At 43.7% G+C, this 21,209-nt stretch overlaps 1 protein-coding gene across 2 annotated transcripts in view; it reads left to right on the forward strand.

Annotated features, from left to right (window-relative positions):
- The first annotated feature begins 16,309 nt into the window (after positions 1–16,309).
- Positions 16,310–21,209, forward strand: part of LOC135514627 (segment polarity protein dishevelled homolog DVL-3-like) — a 56,222-nt gene continuing 51,322 nt past the window's right edge. For both annotated transcript variants that reach the window (XM_064938067.1, XM_064938068.1), the window contains exon 1: positions 16,310–16,808. In XM_064938067.1, coding sequence (XP_064794139.1) covers positions 16,648–16,808 — 161 coding nt within the window. In that variant the 5' untranslated portion in view covers positions 16,310–16,647. The remainder of the gene's footprint in view (positions 16,809–21,209) is intronic.

Here is a 21,209-nt window from a genome sequence, read left to right on the forward strand (position 1 = left end):
ACAATCTGCTAACATTTTTTAAAAACTGTTTTTGCTTTGTCATTTTGGGGGTATTGTGTAGATGAGGGAAAAAAATTTTTTTTAGAATAAGGGTGTAACTTAAGAAAATGTTTCAAAAGTCAAGGGGTCTGAATACTTTCCGATAGATAGAGAAATAAAATTGTCATTTATATATATATATATATTTTTCACCTTTATTTAACCAGGTAGGCAAGTTGAGAACAATTTCTAATTTACAATTGCGACCTGGCCAAGATAAAGCAAAGCAGTTCGACACATACAGAGTTACACATGGAGTAAAACAAACATACAGTCAATAATACAGTAGAAACAAGTCTATATGCGATGTGCGCAAAAGAGGTGAGATGGAAGAATGTGCAAAGTAGAAATAAAATATTGGGGTGCAAAGGAGCAAAATAAATACAGTAGGGAAAGAGGTAGTTGTTTGGGCTAAATTATAGGTGGGCTATGTACAGGTGCAGTAATCTGTGAGCTGGTGCTTAAAGCTAGTGAGGGAGATGTGTTTCCAGTTTCAGAGATTTTTGTAGTTCTTTCCAGTCATTGGCAGCAGAGAACTGGAAGGAGAGGCGGCCAAAGAAAGAATTGGTTTTGGGGGTGACCAGAGAGATATACATGCTGGAGCATGTGCTACAGGTGGGTGATGCTATGGTGACCAGCGAGCTGAGATAAGGGGGGACTTTACCTAGCAGGGTCTTGTAGATGACATGGACTCAGTGGGTTTGGCGACGAATATGAAGCGAGGGCCAGCCAACGAGAGCGTATAAGTCGCAATGGTGGGTAGTATATGGGGCTTTGGTGACAAAACAGATGGCACTGTGATAGACTGCATCCAATTTGTTGAGTAGGGTATTGGAGGCTATTTTGTAAATTACGTCGCCGAAGTCGAGGATTGGTAGGATGATCAGTTTTACAAGGGTGTTTGGCAGCATGAGTGAAGGATGCTTTGTTGCGAAATAGGAAGCCAATTCCAGATTTAACTTTGGATTGGAGATGTTTGATGTGGTTCTGTGGTTTACAGTCTAACCAGACACCTAGGTGTTTGTAGTTGTCCACGTATTCCAAGTCAGAGCCGTCCAGAGTAGTGATGTTGGACAGGCGTGCAGGTGCAGGCAGCGATCGGTTGAAGAGCATGCATTTAGTATTACTTGTATTTAAGAGCAATTGGAGGCCACGGAAGGAGAGTTGTATGGCATTGAAGCTTAACTGGAGGGTTAAGTGTCCAAAGAAGGGCCAGAAGTATACGGAATGGTGTAGTCTGAATAGAGGTGGATCAGAGACTCACCAGCAGCAAGAGCGACATCATTGATGTATACAGAGAAGAGTCGGTCCAAGAATTGAACCCTGCCGCACCCCCATAGAGACTGCCAGAGGTCCGGACAGCAGACCCTCCGATTTGACTCAGAGAAGTAGTTGGTCAACCAGGCGAGGCAATCATTTGAGAAACCAAGGCTGTCGAGTCTGCCGATGAGGATGTGGTGGTTGACAGAGTCGAAAGCCTTGGCCAGATGAATACGGCTGCACAGTAATGTTTCTTATCGATGGCGGTTATGATGTCGTTTAGGACCTTGAGCGTCGCTGAAGTGCACCCATGACCAGCTCTGAAACCAGATTGCATAGCAGAGAGGGTATGGTGAGATTTGAAATGGTCGGTAATCTGTTTGTTGACTTGGCTTTCGAAGACCTTAGAAAGGCAGGGTAGGATAGATATAGGTCTGTAGCAGTTTGCGTCAAGAGTGTCCCCCCCTTTGAAGAGGGGGGATGACCGCAGCTGCTGTCCAATCTTTGGGGATCTCAGACGACACGAAAGAGAGGTTGAACAGGCTAGTAATTGGGGTGGCAACAATTTCAGCAGATCATTTTAGAAAGAAAGGGTCCAGATTGTCTAGCCCGGCTGATTTGTAGGGGTCCATAATAGCAGATCGGTTAAGGGCCATTAGAGAAACAAGACTTGTTCTGCCAGTTAGTCTCTCAACCTACACGATGAGGTGCTCCATGTAATAATTCCACCTGCAAATAGCCCTAAATGACAACTAAATGATATCCGTAGTAGTAGATTAATAAAATTCCATGGTATAACATTTTTTGTAAATAAAATAGGTACATGACCACAGTCAACTCGGTGGAAAACATACAAATAACATTCGCAGATCACTTAGGTTTGTGAAAGATATTTAAAATATTCCAAAGAATTTCCACAAATCGAGGCAAACAAAATTGCTACATTGAAATTACATATATACAGTATATAATATTTGATGATCATCAAGTGTCAAACACATAGATCCTAACACCAATTCCTCCCAGTAACTGGGTTACTGACTGAAAATAAGCATCAGACAAGGTCACTAGTGAAACTGGCAATGCCCTCGTCCAGTCATCTCTCCAACAAGGCATCACACCTCACTGCTGCCACCAATTGTTGTAGGTAGTTTACTTACAGCAAGGGTGCTCCTATACTTGTGTAATGATACCAATTACAAGGAAAAACATTGTAAAGTAGTACAATCGTAACCTAGTAGAGATATTTGTTATTACCCAAGTAGATTAGGATTGTTCCTATTCCCATGTCTAATCACATTACTACCTGTATGCAATGCAAAGCAATCACCAATTACTATGTAAAAATGATAATACAATGTTGAAACTATGCTAATTAAACCATCAGCTCTGTGGTGTGATAGAATGGGTATTGAGTCTTTGAGCAGAGTAAAAGGGAAAGGTTAATAGTGCAAAGAAAACTCTCCACACACACACACTTCACTTAAATCAGTCAGCATAAACAATGGCCTGCAAACTAAATCAAATCAAATTTATTTCTATAGCCCTTCGTACATCAGCTGATATCTCAAAGTGCTGTTACAGAAACCCAGCCTAAAACCCCAAACAGCAAGCAATGCAGGTGTAGAAGCACGGTGGTTAGGAAAAACTCCCTAGAAAAGGCCAAAACCTAGGAAGAAACCTAGAGAGGAACCAGACTATGTGGGGTGGCCAGTCCTCTTCTGGCTGTGCCGGGTAGAGATTATAACAGAACATGGCCAAGATGTTCAAATGTTCATAAATTACCAGCATGGTTGAATAATAATAAGGCAGAACAGTTGAAACTGGAGCAGCAGCACGGACAGGTGGACTGGGGACAGCAAGGAGTCATCATGTCAGGTAGTCCTGGGGCATGGTCCTAGGGCTCAGGTCCTCCAAGAGAGAGAAGGAGAGAATTAGAGAACGCACACTTAGATTCACACAGGACACCGAATTGGATAGGAGAAGTACTCCAGATATAACAAACTGACCCCAGCCCCCGACACATAAACTACTGCAGCATAAATACTGGAGGCTGAGACAGGAGGGGTCAGGAGACATTGTGGCCCCATCCGAGGACACCCCCGGACTGGGCCAAACAGGAAGTATATAACCCCACCCACTTTGCCAAAGCACAGCCCCCACACCACTAGAGGGATATCTTCAACCACCAACTTACCATCCTGAGACAAAGCTGAGTATAGCCCGCAAAGATCTCCGCCATGGCACAACCCAAGGGGGGGGGGGGGCGCCAACCCAGACAGGATGACCACATCAGTTAATCAACCCACTCAGGTGACGCACCCCTTCCAGGGACGGCATGAGAGAGCCCCAGTAAGCCAGTGACTCAGCCCCTGTAATAGGGTTAGAGGCAGAGGATCCCAGTGGAAAGAGGGGAACCGGCCAGGCAGAGACAGCAAGGGTGGTTCGTTGCTCCAGAGCCTTTCCGTTCACCTTCCCACTCCTGGGCCAGACTACACTCAATCATATGACCCACTGAAGAGATGAGTCTTCAGTAAAGACTTAAAGGTTGAGACCGAGTCTGCGTCTGACATGGGTAGGCAGACCGTTCCATAAAAATGGAGCTCTATAGGAGAAAGCCCTGCCTCCAGCTGTTTGCTTAGAAATTCTAGGGACAATTAGGAGGCCTGCGTCTTGTGACCGTAGCGTACGTGTAGGTATGTACGGCAGGACCAAATCAGAGAGATAGGTAGGAGCAAGCCCATGTAATGCTTTGTAGGTTAGCAGTAAAACCTTGAAATCAGCCCTTGCTTTGACAGGAAGCCAGTGTAGGGAGGCTAGCACTGGAGTAATATGATCAAATTTTTTTGGTTCTAGTCAGGATTCTAGCAGCCGTATTTAGCACTAACTGAAGTTTATTTAGTGCTTTATCCGGGTAGCTGGAAAGTAGAGCATTGCAGTAGTCTAACCTAGAAGTGACAAAAGCATGGATTAATTTTTCTGCATCATTTTTGGACAGAAAGTTTCTGATTTTTGCAATGTTACGTAGATGGAAAAAAGCTGTCCTTGAAACGGTCTTGATATGTTCTTCAAAAGAGAGATCAGGGTCCAGAGTAACGCCGAGGTCCTTCACAGTTTTATTTGAGACGACTGTACAACCATTAAAATTAATTGTCAGATTCAACAGAAGATCTTTGTTTCTTGGGACCTAGAACAAGCATCTCTGTTTTGTCCGAGTTTAAAAGTAGAAAGTTTGCAGCCATCCACTTCCTTATGTCTGAAACACATGCTTCTAGCAAGGGCAATTTTGGGGTTTCGCCATGTTTCATTGAAATGTACAGCTGTGTGTCATCCGCATAGCAGTGAAAGTTAACATAATGTTTTCGAATAACATCCCCAAGAGGTAAAATATATAGTGAAAACAATAGTGGTCCTAAAACGGAACCTTGAGGAACACCAAAATTTACAGTTGATTTGTCAGAGGACAAACCATTCACAGAGACAAACTGATATCTTTCCGACAGATAAGATCTAAACCAGGCTAGAACTTGTCCGTGTAGACCAATTTGGGTTTCCAATCTCTCCAAAAGAATGTGGTGATCGATGGTATCAAAAGCAGCACTAAGGTCGAGGAGCACAAGGACAGATGCAGAGCCTCGGTCCGATGCCATTAAAATGTCATTTACCACCTTCACAAGTGCCGTCTCAGTGCTATGATGGGGTCAAAAACCAGACTGAAGCATTTCGTATACATTGTTTGTCTTCAGGAAGGCAGTGAGTTGCTGCGCAACAGCCTTTTCTAAGATTTTTGAGAGGAATGGAAGATTCGATATAGGCCGATAGTTTTTTATATTTTCTGGGTCAAGGTTTGGCTTTTTCAAGAGAGGCTTTATTACTGCCACTTTTAGTGAGTTTGGTACACATCCGGTGGATTGAGAACCGTTTATTATGTTCAACAAAGGAGGGCCAAGCACAGGAAGCAGCTCTTTCAGTAGTTTAGTTGGAATAGGGTCCAGTATGCAGCAACTACATTGCTCTAGTCTGACCAACCACCCTACTTTAGTTTTCGACCTTAAGTAACCATTGGTCTTATGTAACCATACCAAATGTAACACATCATGCTAATTTGAGTGTCCCGAATTTACATTTACTATGTTATGTCGAGTCTGAGACCAGGCTGGTCTTGGTATCAGCTCCAAGTTTAAATAAGGCATCACACCTGCGGGACAGGAACAGGATGGCAACAACTTCCCGAGATACACTGACGGAGGGATTGTGCGTTCAGTGTTGTTGTTGTGTTCAGACTGTCCCCAATAGGCTGAGAGACACTGGACTGAGGGCTTGTAGGCCTGTTGTAAGGCAGGTCCTCACCAGACATCACCGGCAACAACGTCACCTATGGGCACAAACCCACCGTCGCATCATCGAACTGAGCTTGTTGTCATTGCAGGCAATCTCAACGCTGTGCGTTACAGGGAAGACATCCTCCTCCCTCATGTGGTACCCCTCCTGCAGGCTCATCCTGACATGACCCTCCAGCATGACAATGCTACCTGCCATACTGCTCGTTCTGTGCATGATAATTTAACACATTTGCCACTAGAAATATGTTAATCCACTTTAGTAGCTAGCAAGTTTATTAGATGGCGACAGTAGTTGCATTGGTAACCAAACAGACTTGCTAGTTTAGCTAACCAAACCAGTTCGAGGTTGCCATTATGAAAATCAAATTCAACAATACCCTGTTTAATTTGACTTTTGCTCTCCAATTCAGCGCAAACATAAAACATGAGGAACTACAGTCATTGAATTCTACTGTGCAAATATACTGTGCATAAAAGAGAAACACACGCTCTAGAATGCCCTTCAAGCCAATCAGAAACTGGTATTCAACAATGCCATGGTATAATTTATTATATATAGAATGCTCTTTTCAAAGCTAAAGGTTTTGTAGCTTAAGAAGTGGGAAAGAATTCTGCATTAACCAACCTTGTTCATTATGTAAGCAGCGGAGGAGGATGTAGCATTCAGCTTAGTGTGAACGCATCTTCATGTAGTGGCCTTTTTAAGATCCTGGTTAAGGAGAGAGGTCAATGATGTCATGGGAGGGGGGTGTTTGTGTTTGTTTGCATCGTGGCTCTCGTGTTTAATCTGCCACTGTTGCTCTTAAAAGAACGGCTGACACCAAGACTAGAACCTAGTGTACTACTTTTGACGAGGGCTCATAGGGCAATGGTCAAGAGTAGTGCACTATGTAGGGAATAGGGTGCCATTTGGGACATATACTACAAGGGTCTGCTTTCTTTGCCCTCTAGCACTCGGACCAATGAGGCGGCCAGATGATTACCTCATACTTGATGACAGGCAACAAGTATTTTCCTCTCGAGTTATGTCTGAGTGAACTTCTCAAATGTACTGTCATCAAACTAGTAGGGACTGATACTACAAAAATGTGTAAGTGTAACAGATGGGGATTTGTAAACACTCCTGAACCTGAGATGTAGCCACTTGTTGCCAGTTTGAATCCTTTTTGGTGGCGTGACTGGCTTAGTACATTTTAGGAGGGTGGTCATGTGTGTTTGCTAGGACAAGGTCCCAGGGTCTCGTCTTGGTGTGAGCTGGAGTAGGTGGTACGGCTACCTCTAACGTCCGCCACAAGCTAAATGCTTCCAATAAGTCTTTGTTTAAAATGTATCTGCTCTTATTGGCGATACATTCATCTCCATCAATCCCAGGATGCACTGGAAACGGCAGCAAGGGCAGAGGGTGGTTTGTCCCTGGACGGTGGTGCTCCCTACATGAAAAAGCTGGAAGAAGAAGCAGTGCGGAGCAAATACCAACACAGCGTCGGCGTACTCAAACCTATCCGCTCACCAGCAAGTAAGCAAGCAGCACCACCGGACACTGTTACATATCGGTAGGACCTAGAGTACTTCCTTGTGAGGCCAAGTGGTCAGGAAAGATTAGGTCCTAGATATACAGTTGAAGTCAGAAGTTTACATGAACTAGTTTTAATGACTCCAACCTAAGTGTTTCAACCACTCCACAAATTCCTTGTTAACAAACTATTTTATCCATTATTTTACCAGGTAAGTTGACTGACAACACATTCTCATTTGCAGCAACAACCTGGGGAATAGTTACAGGGGAGAGGGGGATGAATGAGCCAATTGAAAACTGGGGATTATTAGGTGATTGTGATGGTTTGAGGGCCATATTGGGAATTTAGCCAGGACACCAGGGTTAACACTCCTACGACAAGTGCCATGGGATCTTTAGGACACCCGTTTAACGTCCCCCTACACAGGGCAGTGTCCCCAATCACTGCCCTTGGGTATTGGGATATTTTTCAGACCAGAGGAAAGAGTGCTCAGTCTTTCTCAATTGTATAAATCTGCTTCCAGGCCTATTACATTTACATTACATTTAAGTCATTTAGCAGACGCTCTTATCCAGAGCGACTTACAAATTGGTGAATTCACCTTCTGACATCCAGTGGAACAGCCACTTTACAATAGTGCATCTAAATCATTTAAGGTGGGGGGTGAGAAGGATTACTTTATCCTATCCTAGGTATTCCTTGAAGAGGTGGGGTTTCAGGTGTCTCCGGAAGGTGGTGATTGACTCCGCTGTCCTGGCGTCGTGAGGGAGTTTGTTCCACCATTGGGGGGCCAGAGCAGCGAACAGTTTTGACTGGGCTGAGCGGGAACTGTACTTCCTCAGTGGTAGGGAGGCGAGCAGGCCAGAGGTGGATGAACGCAGTGCCCTTGTTTGGGTGTAGGGCCTGATCAGAGCCTGGAGGTACTGCGGTGCCTTTCCCCTCACAGCTCCGTAGGCAAGCACCATGGTCTTGTAGCGGATGCGAGCTTCAACTGGAAGCCAGTGGAGAGAGCGGAGGAGCGGGGTGACGTGAGAGAACTTGGGAAGGTTGAACACCAGACGGGCTGCGGCGTTCTGGATGAGTTGTAGGGTTTAATGGCACAGGCAGGGAGCCCAGCCAACAGCGAGTTGCAGTAATCCAGACGGGAGATGACAAGTGCCTGGATTAGGACTTGCGCCGCTTCCTGTGTGAGGCAGGGTCGTACTCTGCGGATGTTGTAGAGCATGAACCTACAGGAACGGGCCACCGCCTTGATGTTAGTTGAGAACGACAGGGTGTTGTCCAGGATCACGCCAAGGTTCTTAGCGCTCTGGGAGGAGGACACAATGGAGTTGTCAACCGTGATGGCGAGATCATGGAACGGGCAGTCCTTCCCCGGGAGGAAGAGCAGCTCCGTCTTGCCGAGGTTCAGCTTGAGGTGGTGATCCGTCATCCACACTGATATGTCTGCCAGACATGCAGAGATGCGATTCGCCACCTGGTCATCAGAAGGGGGAAAGGAGAAGATTAATTGTGTGTCGTCTGCATAGCAATGATAGGAGAGACCATGTGAGGTTATGACAGAGCCAAGTGACTTGGTGTATAGCGAGAATAGGAGAGGGCCTAGAACAGAGCCCTGGGGGACACCAGTGGTGAGAGCGCGTACCTTTGATGCGGTGAAGTTGTCCCGTCTCCTTAGCAGAAAAACACCCCCAAAGCATAATGTTTCCACCTCCATGTTTGACGGTGGGGATGGTGTTCTTGGGGTCATAGGCAGCATTCTTCCTCCTACAAACACGGCGAGTTGAGTTGATGCCAAAGAGCTCCATTTTGGTCTCATCTGACCACAACACTTTCGCCCAGTTGTCCTCTGAATCATTCAGATGTCCATTGGCAAACTTCAGACGGGCATGTATATGGGCTTTCTTGAGCAGGGGGACCTTGCGGGCGCTGCAGGATTTCAGTCCTTCACAGCGTAGTGTGTTACCAATTGTTTTCTTGGTGACTATGGTCCCAGCTGCCTTGAGATCATTGACAAGATCCTCCCGTGTAGTTCTGGGCTGATTCCTCACCGTTCTCATGATCATTGCAACTCCACGAGGTGAGATCTTGCATGGAGTCCCAGGCCGAGGGAGATTGACAGTTCTTTTGTTTCTCTTCCATTTGTGAATTATCACACCAACTGTTGTCACCTTCTCACCAAGCTGCTTGGCGATGGTCTTGTAGCCCATTCCAGCCTTGTGTAGGTCTACAATCTTGTCCCTGACATCCTTGGAGAGCTCTTTGGTCTTGGCCATGGTGGAGAGTTTGGAATCTGACTGATTGATTGCTTCTGTGGACAGGTGTCTTTTATATAGGTAACAAACTGAGATTAGGAGCACTCCCTTTAAGAGTGTGCTCCTAATCTCAGCTCGTTACCTGTATAAAAGACACCCGGGGGCCAGAAATCTTTCTGATTGAGAGGGGGTCAAATACTTATTTCCCTCATGAAAATGCAAATCAATTTATAACATTTTTGTCATGTGTTTTTCTGGATTTTTGTTGTTGTTATTCTGTCTCTCACTGTTCAAATAAACCTACCATTAAAATTGTAGACTGATAATGTCTTTGTCAGTAGGCAAACGTACAAAATCAGCAGGGAATCAAATATGCCTGGGTTCTTAACATGCCTGCCCCATCTGGGTTGTTGACATGCCTAGGTTCTTAACATGCCTGGGTTCTTAACATGCCTGGGTTCTTAACATGCCTGCCCCATCTGGGTTGTTGACATGCCTGGGTTCTTAAAATGCCTGGTTTGTTAACATGCCTGGGTTCTTAACATGCCTGCCCCATCTGGGTTCTTAACATGCCTGGGTTCTTAACATGCCTGCCCCATCTGGGTTCTTAACATGCCTGGGTTCTTAACATGCCTGGGTTCTTAACATGCCTGGGTTCTTAACATGCCTGTCCCATCTGGGTTGTTGACATGCCTGGGTTCTTAACATGCCTGGGTTCTTAACATGCCTGGGTTCTTAACATGCCTGCCCCATCTGGGTTGTTGACATGCCTGGGTTCTTAACATGCCTGTCCCATCTGGGTTGTTGACATGCCTGGGTTCTTAACATGCCTGGGTTCTTAACATGCCTGGGTTCTTAACATGCCTGGGTTGTTAACATGCCTGGGTTCTTAACATGCCTGCCCCATCTTGGTTGTTGACATGCCTGGGTTCTTAACATGCCTGGGTTCTTAACATGCCTGTCCCATCTGGGTTGTTGACATGCCTGGGTTCTTAACATGCCTGGGTTCTTAACATGCCTGGGTTCTTTTAACATGCCTGGGTTCTTAACATGCCTGGGTTCTTAACATGCCTGCCCCATCTGGGTTGTTGACATGCCTGGGTTCTTAACATGCCTGCCAAATCTGGGTTGTTCACAGGCCTGGGTTCTTAACATGCCTGGGTTCTTAACATGCCTGTCCCATCTGGGTTGATGACATGCCTGTGTTCTTAACATGCCTGCCCCATCTCGGTTGTTGACATGCCTGGGTTCTTAACATGCCTGCCCCATCTGGGTTGATGACATGCCTGGGTTCTTAACATGCCCCATCTGGGTTCATAACATGCCTAGGTTCTTAACATGCCTGGGTTCTTAACATGCCTGCCACATCTGGGTTGTTGACATGCCTGGGTTCATAACATGCCTGGGTTCATAACATGCCTGGGTTCTTAACATGCCTGGGTTCTTAACATGCCTGCCCCATCTTGGTTGTTGACATGCCTGTGTTCTTAACATGCCTGGGTTCTTAACATGCCTGTCCCATCTGGGTTGTTGACATGCCTGGGTTCTTAACATGCCTGGGTTCTTAACATGCCTGGGTTCTTAACATGCCTGCCCCATCTGGGTTGTTGACATGCCTAGGTTCTTAACATGCCTGGGTTCTTAACATGCCTGGGTTCTTAACATGCCTGCCCCATCTGGGTTGTTGACATGCCTGGGTTCTTAAAATGCCTGGTTTCTTAACATGCCTGGGTTCTTAACATGCCTGCCCCATCTGGGTTCTTAACATGCCTGGGTTCTTAACATGCCTGCCCCATCTGGGTTCTTAACATGCCTGGGTTCTTAACATGCCTGGGTTCTTAACATGCCTGGGTTCTTAACATGCCTGCCCATCAGGTGCTTGGGCACTAGAACAACAACTATATTCCCGGCCAGACTAGTAGATTTCTCTGGACTGCACAGGTAAATTGCAGGAAAGTCATTGGTTGGCCAGACTTCAGGTGGCCTGGGGATCAAATACAGCTGGTTGAATGGCAGCGGTAAGAACAGGAGAGCCGCCCCCTTTAAGTGGAGACTCTAAAACAGAGAGACATGGAGAGTTCAGGACCAGACACACTGTTCATACATACACACACATAAAGTAAGATGTTATTGGTTACATACACACATAAAGTAAAATGTTATTGGTTACATACACACACATAAAGTAAAATGTTATTGGTTACATACACACACATAAAGTAAGATGTTATTGGTTACATACACACACATAAAGTAAAATGTTATTGGTTACATACACACACAAAGTAAAATGTTATTGGTTACATACACACACAAAGTAAAATGTTATTGGTTACATACACACACATAAAGTAAGATGTTATTGGTTACATACACACACATAAAGTAAGATGTTATTGGTTACATACACACATAGTAAAATGTTATTGGTTACATACACACACATAAAGTAAGATGTTATTGGTTACATACACACATAGTAAGATGTTATTGGTTACATACACGTGATTAGCAGATGTTATTGGTGACATACACGTAGGAATGAATTAAGACTATATACATATGGAAGAGCGATGTCAGAGCGGAACGGACTAAGATACAGTAGAATAGTATAGAATATTATATATACACATGAGATGAGTATTACATAGACTAAGATACAGTAGAATAGTATAGAATACAGTATATACACATGAGATGAGTAATACATAGACTAAGATACAGTAAAATAGTATAGAATACAGTATATACATATGAGATGAGTAATACATAGACTAAGATACAGTAGAATAGTATAGAATACTATATATACACATGAGATGAGTAATACATAGACTAAGATACAGTAGAATAGTATAGAATACAGTATATACATATGAGATGAGTAATCCATAGACTAAGATACAGTAGAATAGTATAGAATGAGATGAGTAATACATAGACTAAGATACAGTAGAATTGTATAGAATACAGTATATACATATGAGATGAGTAATGCATAGACTAAGATACAGTAGAATAGTATAGAATACAGTATATACATATGAGAAGAGTAATGCATAGACTAAGATACAGTATAATAGTATAGAATACAGTATATACATATGAGATGAGTAATACATAGACTAAGATACAGTAGAATATAATAGAATACAGTATATACATATGAGATGAGTAATACATAGACTAAGATACAGTAGAATAGTATAGAATGAGATGAGTAATACATAGACTAAGATACAGTAGAATTGTATAGAATACAGTATATACATATGAGATGAGTAATACATAGACTAAGATACAGTAGAATAGTATAGAATACTATATATATACACATGAGATGAGTAATACATAGACTAAGACACAGTAGAATAGTATAGAAAACAATATATACACATGAGATGAGTAATGCCAGATATGTAAACATTATTAAGTGACTAAGATACAGTAGAATAGTATAGAATACAGTATATACATATGAGATGAGTAATACATAGACTAAGATACAGTAGAATAGTATAGAATACAGTATATACATATGAGATGAGTAATACATAGACTAAGATACAGTAGAATAGTATAGAATACAGTATATACATATGAGATGAGTAATGCATAGACTAAGATACAGTAGAATAGTATAGAATACAGTATATACATATGAGATGAGTAATACATAGACTAAGATACAGTAGAATAGTATAGAATACAGTATATACATATGAGATGAGTAATACATAGACTAAGATACAGTAGAATAGTATAGAATACAGTATATACATATGAGATGAGTAATACATAGACTAAGATACAGTAGAATAGTATAGAATACAGTATATACATATGAGATGAGTAATGCATAGACTAAGATACAGTAGAATAGTATAGAATACAGTATATACATATGAGATGAGTAATGCATAGACTAAGATACAGTAGAATTGGATATAATACAGTATATACATATGAGATGAGTAATGCATAGACTAAGATACAGTAGAATTGGATATAATACAGTATACACATATGAGATGAGTAATGCCAGATATGTAAATATTATTAAAGTGACTAGTGTTCCATTCCTTAAAGTGGCCAGTGATTTCTAGTCTGACTATAGGCAGCAGCCTCTATTATGTTAGTGGTAGCTGTTTAGCAGTCTGATGGCCTTGAGATAGAAGCTGTTTTTCAGTCTCTCGGTCCCAGCTTTGATGCACCTGTACTGACCTCGCCTTCTGGATGATAGCGGGGTGAACAGGCAGTGGCTCGGATGGTTGATATCCTTGATGATCTTTTTGGCCTTCCTGTGACATTGGGTGCTGTAGGTGTCCTGTTGGGCATGTAATTTGCCACCGGTAATGCGTTATGCAGACCGCACCACCCTCTGGAGAACCCTGCAGTTGCGGGCTGTGTAGTTGCCGTACCAGGTGGTGATACATTCCGAATGGATGCTTTCAATTGTGCATCTGTAAAAGTTTGAGGGTTTTAGGTGACAAGACACATTTATTTAGCCTGCTGAGGTTGAAGAGGCTCTGTTGCACCTTCTTCACCACACTGTATGTGTGGTCCATTTCAGTTTGTCAGTGATGTGTACGCCAACTTGGAACTTGAAACTTTCCACCTTCTCCACTGTGGTCCGGTCGATGTAGATAGGTGGGTGCACCCTCTGCTGTTTCCTGAAGTCCACGATCATCTCCTTTGTTTTGTTGACGTTGAGTGAGAGGTTGTTTTCTAGACACCATACTCCGAGTGGCCTCACCTCCTCCCTGTACGCTGTCTCGTCAACGTTGGTAATCAAGCCTACTACTATTATCAAGCCTACTACGGTTGTGTCGTCTGCAATCTTGATGATTGAGTTGGAGGCGTGCATGGCAGGGAGTACAGGGGGGGGGCTGGGCGTGCACCCTTGTGGGGCCCCAGTGTTGAGGATCAGTGGAGTGAAGGTGATGTTTCCTATTTTCACCACCTGGGGGCGACCCATAAGGGAGTCCAGGACCCAGTTGTACAGGGCGGGGTTCAGACCCAGGGTCTCGAGCTTAATGAGGAGCTTCTAGATTACTATGATGTTGAATGCTGAGCTATAGTTAATAAACAGCATTCTTACATAGGTATTCCTCTTCTCCAGATGGGACAGGGCAGTGTGCAGCGTGATGGCGATTGCATCGTCTGTGGATCTATTGGGGCGGTAAGAAAATTGGTGTGGGTCTAGGGTATCAGGTAAGGTAGAGGTGATATGATCCTTGACTAGTCTCTCAAAGCACTTAATGATGACAGAGGTGAGTGCTACAGGGCGATAGTCATTAAGTTCAGTTACCTTTGACTTCTTGGGTACAGGAAGACTGGTGGACATCTTGAAGCATGTGGGGACAGCAGACTGGGATAGGGAGACACACACACACAGAAATCAGAACCATGGACAGCCACATCATATTTAGCTTATGCTGATTGGACTAAATAGTTTTTGTTATCTTTTTGGTGTCAATGTATTAGACTAAGCATTGGTGAGTTGATGATGTTGAAGTTGAAATGGTGCTGGAATAGTGGAGGTAGCTCCTGTTTTCTTTGCGTCTTGCGGTAACTCTCTGGTTCTAAATCAATAGTTGTTTAGTGGTCCGAAAATGTCAGAAGCATTAACTTGCTTGACCATGCTGTCGGTCATGTAACTGTTTGTTACATGGATTATGCTTTGAGGACTTCACCAGACAGAGGTTGCTCTCCAGTTTTGTGATGAAACAAAGGTGTGGTTGATTTTATTCTTCACTGTGTCTTCTTATTGTCTCGGCCTTAGGCCCATCCTATATATACAAAAGTATGTGGACACCCATTCAAATGAGTAGATTTCGCTATTTCAGCCACACCCGTTGCTAACAGGTGTGTCCCGTGGAAACGCGTTCTCTGGAGTGATGAATCACGCTTCACCATCTGGCAGTCCGATAGATGAATCTGGGTTTGGTGGATGCCAGGAGAACGCTACCTGCCCCAATGCAAAGTGCCAACTGTAAAGTTTGGTGGAGGAGGAATAATGGTCTGGGGCTGTTTTTCATGGTTTCAGCATGACATTGCCTCTGTGCACAAAGCGAGGTCCAAACAGACATGGTTTGTCGAGGTCGGTGTGGAAGAAATTGATTGGCCAGCACAGCGCCCTGACCTCAACCACATATGACAACTTTGGAATGAATTGGAACGCCGACTGCGAGCCAGGCAACTCCATATTAATGCCTATGATTTTGGAACGGGATGTTCGAAGAGCATGTAGTGTATATATCACGGTCACAAGGCATAGGGTTATAGAGCAAACGAGGCAATTATCACAACACATAGGTTGATGTAATATGGCTTTTTGGGGTGGCTTGGCTTCCCCAGTGATTTTACCCACGCATCCCTACTGTTCTATAGTAACTGATCCGTCGTCAGTATTGTGAAATATATATTTTTTTATATAGAAAGATTTTAACATAGAACATTTATCTGAGAGCAGCGCTGGATTTCTTTCGATAATTGTCAGTATCGACACATGCTCCAAAGACGCACTTAGCAAAGGCTCTCTCTCCGTGGTGTTTGGGGAAACGAACGTTACATCCTCGGCTGTCGTTGGAACGGTGTGTTTAAAACACTCGTAGAATGTTCCGTGCTATCGGGCAAGGGCCCTGGTCTATAATGATGAGAGGGATGCCAACCTAAACTGAGCGTTGACACCAAACACATTGCATGTGAGCTAACAACAGACAGGCGAATGGCCGTTACTTGTAGGCTAAGACGTGTTTCATTATCGTCTACGTGATACAAATCTGTCCGTATTTTCCTACATCTTCAAGAGTTCAAATGAAATATCTTGTTCATTTCATTCCCAGTCCTCTAGGGGGAGTTTCATTGGAATGTCGATAGGAGGGGCTATTGTCCCACATCGGCGGACAGATGTTACAATGAGCAGGGTGTCGGTGTCCGCCGATGTGGAGCGCATTCCGAGGCTCATGACAGGGGCAAATGAACCCAATTACGTTATTTTGTGATGAGAGACTGCAAGGGACAAAAATAATACCACGTTTTTACGTGTTTTATTTGGACACATCTGTCCGCATTTGGCGTCGTGCAGGGTCCGTCTCACGAAGTGGAGCGAAGAGTTGACAACAGCCGGGAAAACAGGCTAGAGGAGACACTGGAATATCCAGCGCCAGGGAGGGAGAAAGCGGAAACCGGGCTGGATGTACCCGGATTTACCCTCCCCAGCGGTTCGCCATGGGGGAGACCAAAATCATCTATCATCTGGACGACCAGGAAACTCCCTACCTGGTCAAGTTGCCAATCGCTGCCGACAGGGTTACTCTTGCCGACTTCAAAAATGCCCTCAATAAACCCAACTATACATTTTTCTTTAAATCTATGGACGATGATTTCGGGTAAGACCATTGTGCAAAGTAACTTACTTTGCTGCTCTTCCATGTAAATATGGGGTGTAGAAGTGGTGTATTAATTTTTCCTGATATTGATACTGTTGGATAGACACTGAGATTTTACATTCCCGTACGCATTCTCTGCGCCCCGTCTCTCCTGTCAATGTCACTTGATAGCCTAGGACTTTTAGAGCGCCTTTACGCATTGCTAAAATACAGTAAATAGCTTTCCCCCATCAGTGTTTTGAATAGACTACAAATATGTAATCCGATCTGATCAAATGGGATAGATTGTAGTTTATTTCATATATCAGGAGCGTCCATTTTGGAAATGGAGGACTCCGGTTATTGGCATCACTGAGGATACTGGGTGGGGGTGCGGTTGGAAGTCAGATGTTTTTATGAGGGACGGAGTTGCTCCAAACGCTTGCTTTTCTGTTAATGCCACTTAAGAAGTGTTGATGGTTTCCAAGTCTCCCATCCCACCCCCTAAAAAACACACTATGCTTTGGGGAGGCTAGAGGGAAAAACGGGTCAATCGACAGCTTTTAATGGTGAGTTACTAAAGCGCACGGCTTTGCGTCTTCTCAGAAGAGCGGCCGTCCGTTGTGATCATTTTTGAGCGTAAAAAGGATTTGACGAAATAACGAAACTTTGTGCTTGGAAATGTCCTAAATTCGATAGTTTCCATCATGCGCACAAGACAGTAGTCCTCGGTGGTCACTAGTTACCACAGCCACAAAGTCATAAACTCCGCCTATTCTACAATTTTCTTCAAATGTGATTGTAAACCTAACCTTAATCACAGTGCTAACCTTATGCCTAAGCCTAACCTTAATACTAAAAAGCAGATTTTTGTTTTCATTAAGTTTTAAGAATTTTGACCTTGACTGTGCTATCTAGTGGAAATCCTAGTTCTCTCCATACTCTGATTTACTGAGGGTATTGTCTGTGTCTGAGCTGATGGATTTTACTGTTCCGTGCTCTGCAGAGACTGATTTAACAGTTGTCAAAACAAAATGCTTGGAAGAGGATGAACTTGATAATGTCCATTCCCAAAGCCTTAGTTTTTCTTGAAAATGGAGGCTCCATTCTTGAAAATGGAGACTGGAAAGGGACCATGGAGAAGGTTTCTCTTTTGTGATCAATAGAAAATTAGGTTAATCTCCTTGCCCTCACAAATTCAACCGTCATTACTGTGTGTGTGTGTGTGTGTGTGTGTGTGTGTGTGTGTGTGTGTGTGTGTGTGTGTGTGTGTGTGTGTGTGTGTGTGTGTGTGTGTGTGTGTGAGAGAGAGAGAGCTTAGCTTGAATGTGTTGGAGAAAGATAAAATACATTCTGTCATCTGTGCTTATGGCTATCTAGAAAGCTGGACTTGGAAATATTGTGGACAGGGATTGGGATTACCCTATTCATGGTTGATACCAAACATACACACAGGCTAGACAAAGTGTGGTCAGCAAGTGGTATGGTTTCATCCTCCTTCTGCCCAGCAGTGTACACTGCATTCGGAAAGTGTTCAGACCCCTTGACTTTTTCCACATTTTGTTACGTTACAGCCTTAATGGATGAAATAAAATGGATGAAATAAAATAAAAATCCTCATCAAGCAGGTTTTTAGACTTTTTGGAAATGTATTAAAAATGTAAACATACCTTTCTTACATACGTTTTCCGACCCTTTGCTATGAGGCTCAAAATTGAGCTCAAGTGCATCCTGTTTCCATTGATCATCATTCAGATGTTTCTACAGCTTGATTGTAGTCCTCTTTTGGTAAATTCATTTGATTGGACATGATTTGGAAAGGCACACACCTGTCTATATAATGTCCCACAGTTGACAGTGCATGTCAGAGCAAAAACCAAGCCATGAGGTCGAAGGAATTGTCCTTAGAGCTCCGAGAACGGATTGTGTCGAGGCACAGATCTGGGGAAGGGTAAATGTTTCTGCAGCATTGAAGGTCCCCAAGAACACAGTGGCCTCCATCATTCTTAAATGGAAGAAGTTTGGAACCACCAAGACTCTTCCTAGAGCTGGCCATCTAGCCAAACTGAGCAACAGGGGTAGAAGGGCCTTGGTCAGGGAGGTGACCAAGAACCCAGTGGTCACTGACAGAGCTCCAGTTCCTCTGTGGTGATGGGAGAACCTTCCAGAAGGACAACTATCTCTGCAGCTCTCCACCAATCAGGCCTTTATGGTAGAGTGGCCAGACGGAAGCCATTCCTCAGTAAAAGGCACATGACAGCCTGCTTGGAGTTTGCCAAAAGGCACCTAAAGTACTCAGACCATGAGAAACAAGATTGAACTCTTTGACCTGAATGCCAAGCGTCATGTCTAAAGGAAACCTGGCACCATCCCTACGATGAAGCATGGTGGTAGCAGCATCATGCTGTGGGGATGTTTTTCAGCGGCAGGGACTGGGAGACTAGTCAGGATCGAGGGAAAGATGAATGGAGCAAAGTACAGAGAGATCCTTGATGAAAACCTGCTCCCGAGCGCTCAGGACCTCAGACTGGGGTGAAGGTTCACATTCAACAGGACAATGACCCAAAGCACACAGCCAAGACAACGCAGGAGTGGCTTCGGGACAAGTCTTTGAATGTCCTTCAGGGGCCCAGCCAGAGCCCGGACTTGAACCTGATCGAACATTTCTGGAGAGACCTGAAAATAGCTGTGCAGCGACACTCCCCGTCCAACCTGACAGAGCTTGAGAGGATCTGCAGAGAAGAATGGGAGAAACTCCCCAAATACATGTGTGCCAAGCTTGTAACATCATACCCAAGTAGATTCGAGGCTGTAATCACTGGCAAAGGTACTTCAACAAAGAACTGAGTAAAGGGTCTGAATACTTATGAAAGTGTTATATTTCAGTTTTTTTTATTTTAATACATTTGTTTTGTCATTATGGGGTATTGTGTGTAGATTGATGAGGGGAAAAAAACAATTTAATCCATTTTAGAATAAGGCTGTAACATAATAAAATGTGTAAAAAGTCAAAGGGGTCTGAATACTTTCCAAATGCACTGTACGTGCATATCAATGTAACACCCATGGAGGAATACAATAATAATGAAGTGGCTCAGAAATCAAAATAATGCACTTGAATTATTACTCAGATAACCTTTTTACAGAACGGATTTAAAGAATTGCAGTTCCACATGTGGAAACATTGCTACTGCAACATGTTAACATGTGAGGGGAATAACACTATTTCACCCCCACATGTGAACATACAATTCCACATTTGAAAGTTATATTTTCACATGTGAACTTGTGATTTCACATGTCAAACTACAATTCACATGTGAGGTGAAAACAACATGTTATTCTCCTCACATGAGAAAAGGTGGTGTCAATTCTATTTAATACATGTGAAAATTTGGTTTCACGTGAAATTAAAGCTCAACATGTGAAAACAGCCATTTCACATTTGAAACAACACATTTCAAGTTTGGTGCTGCTTCTGCTGCAGACCTGTAGCTGATCAGTCAGAATTATTTGATGTGCTATTCCTCCCTTCCTTGCAGTAATCACTGACCTTACGGGCATGGGCGGATTGGTGGAGGCTATGGAGTGATATCCTTGCGCTCACCTATCCAATCGTGTTAGAATAGTGATTACTTTAAGGAAGGACTGAAGGATGCATTGGAGGATGGTATGTTAAATAAATACAAAAATGTATGTAAACAAGAGCCTGGTGTGGACCACTAGAAACTCATCCAACCGGGTACATCTGTTTCTATAGTCGTGGATACTGTGTGTGTGTGTCTGTGTGTAGTGGAGCAGAGTGCTCGCTCTGTCTCTTAGGAAGCTGACCTACTTTCCCTTCTTCCTGTTTTATTTTCCTGTCTTCCCCTCTTCTCTGTCGACTTGAGACTATTTGCATATTAGATGTGTGCTCATGTACTGGGGAATAGATTCGCTGTCTTTGTCTCTGTGTTTGTGTCTGGCCTCCTGTGGTTTTTTAATAGGGCTCTCTGTCCTATTTGTGTTGTTTACGGCTGGGAAGAAAAAAGGATGCCGACTCTGAACCTCAGAGATTATTACCCTCCCCCCTTTCACCTCTGTCCCTTCCCTCCTGCTCTCTTTTCCATCCCTCCTGTCCCTCTTTTTCATCCTCCCTCTTTTTCATAGCTCTTCCCTCCTCCCTCCCTTCATCCGTGTGTGTCCAGAGCAGCATCAGTCTTATTTGTCCGTAGTAAATCTGATCAGGGAGTGCTTCATTGCTTTTCCACATCAGTTGAGTCGTCTGCACCTGCTGGCCTGGATAGGTTAACCAGTCCAACAACCCATAGTATGCTGTCCTGTGAGGCTCAGTTGGTAAAACATGGCGCTTGCAAAGCCAGGATCGTATTTTCGATTCCTGCTGGGGCCACCCAATACAAAAGAGGATGCATGAGCTACTGT

The sequence above is a fragment of the Oncorhynchus masou genome, chromosome 26 (genome assembly GCF_036934945.1).
Source record: "Oncorhynchus masou masou isolate Uvic2021 chromosome 26, UVic_Omas_1.1, whole genome shotgun sequence".
In the NCBI taxonomy this organism is placed as follows: domain Eukaryota; kingdom Metazoa; phylum Chordata; class Actinopteri; order Salmoniformes; family Salmonidae; genus Oncorhynchus; species Oncorhynchus masou.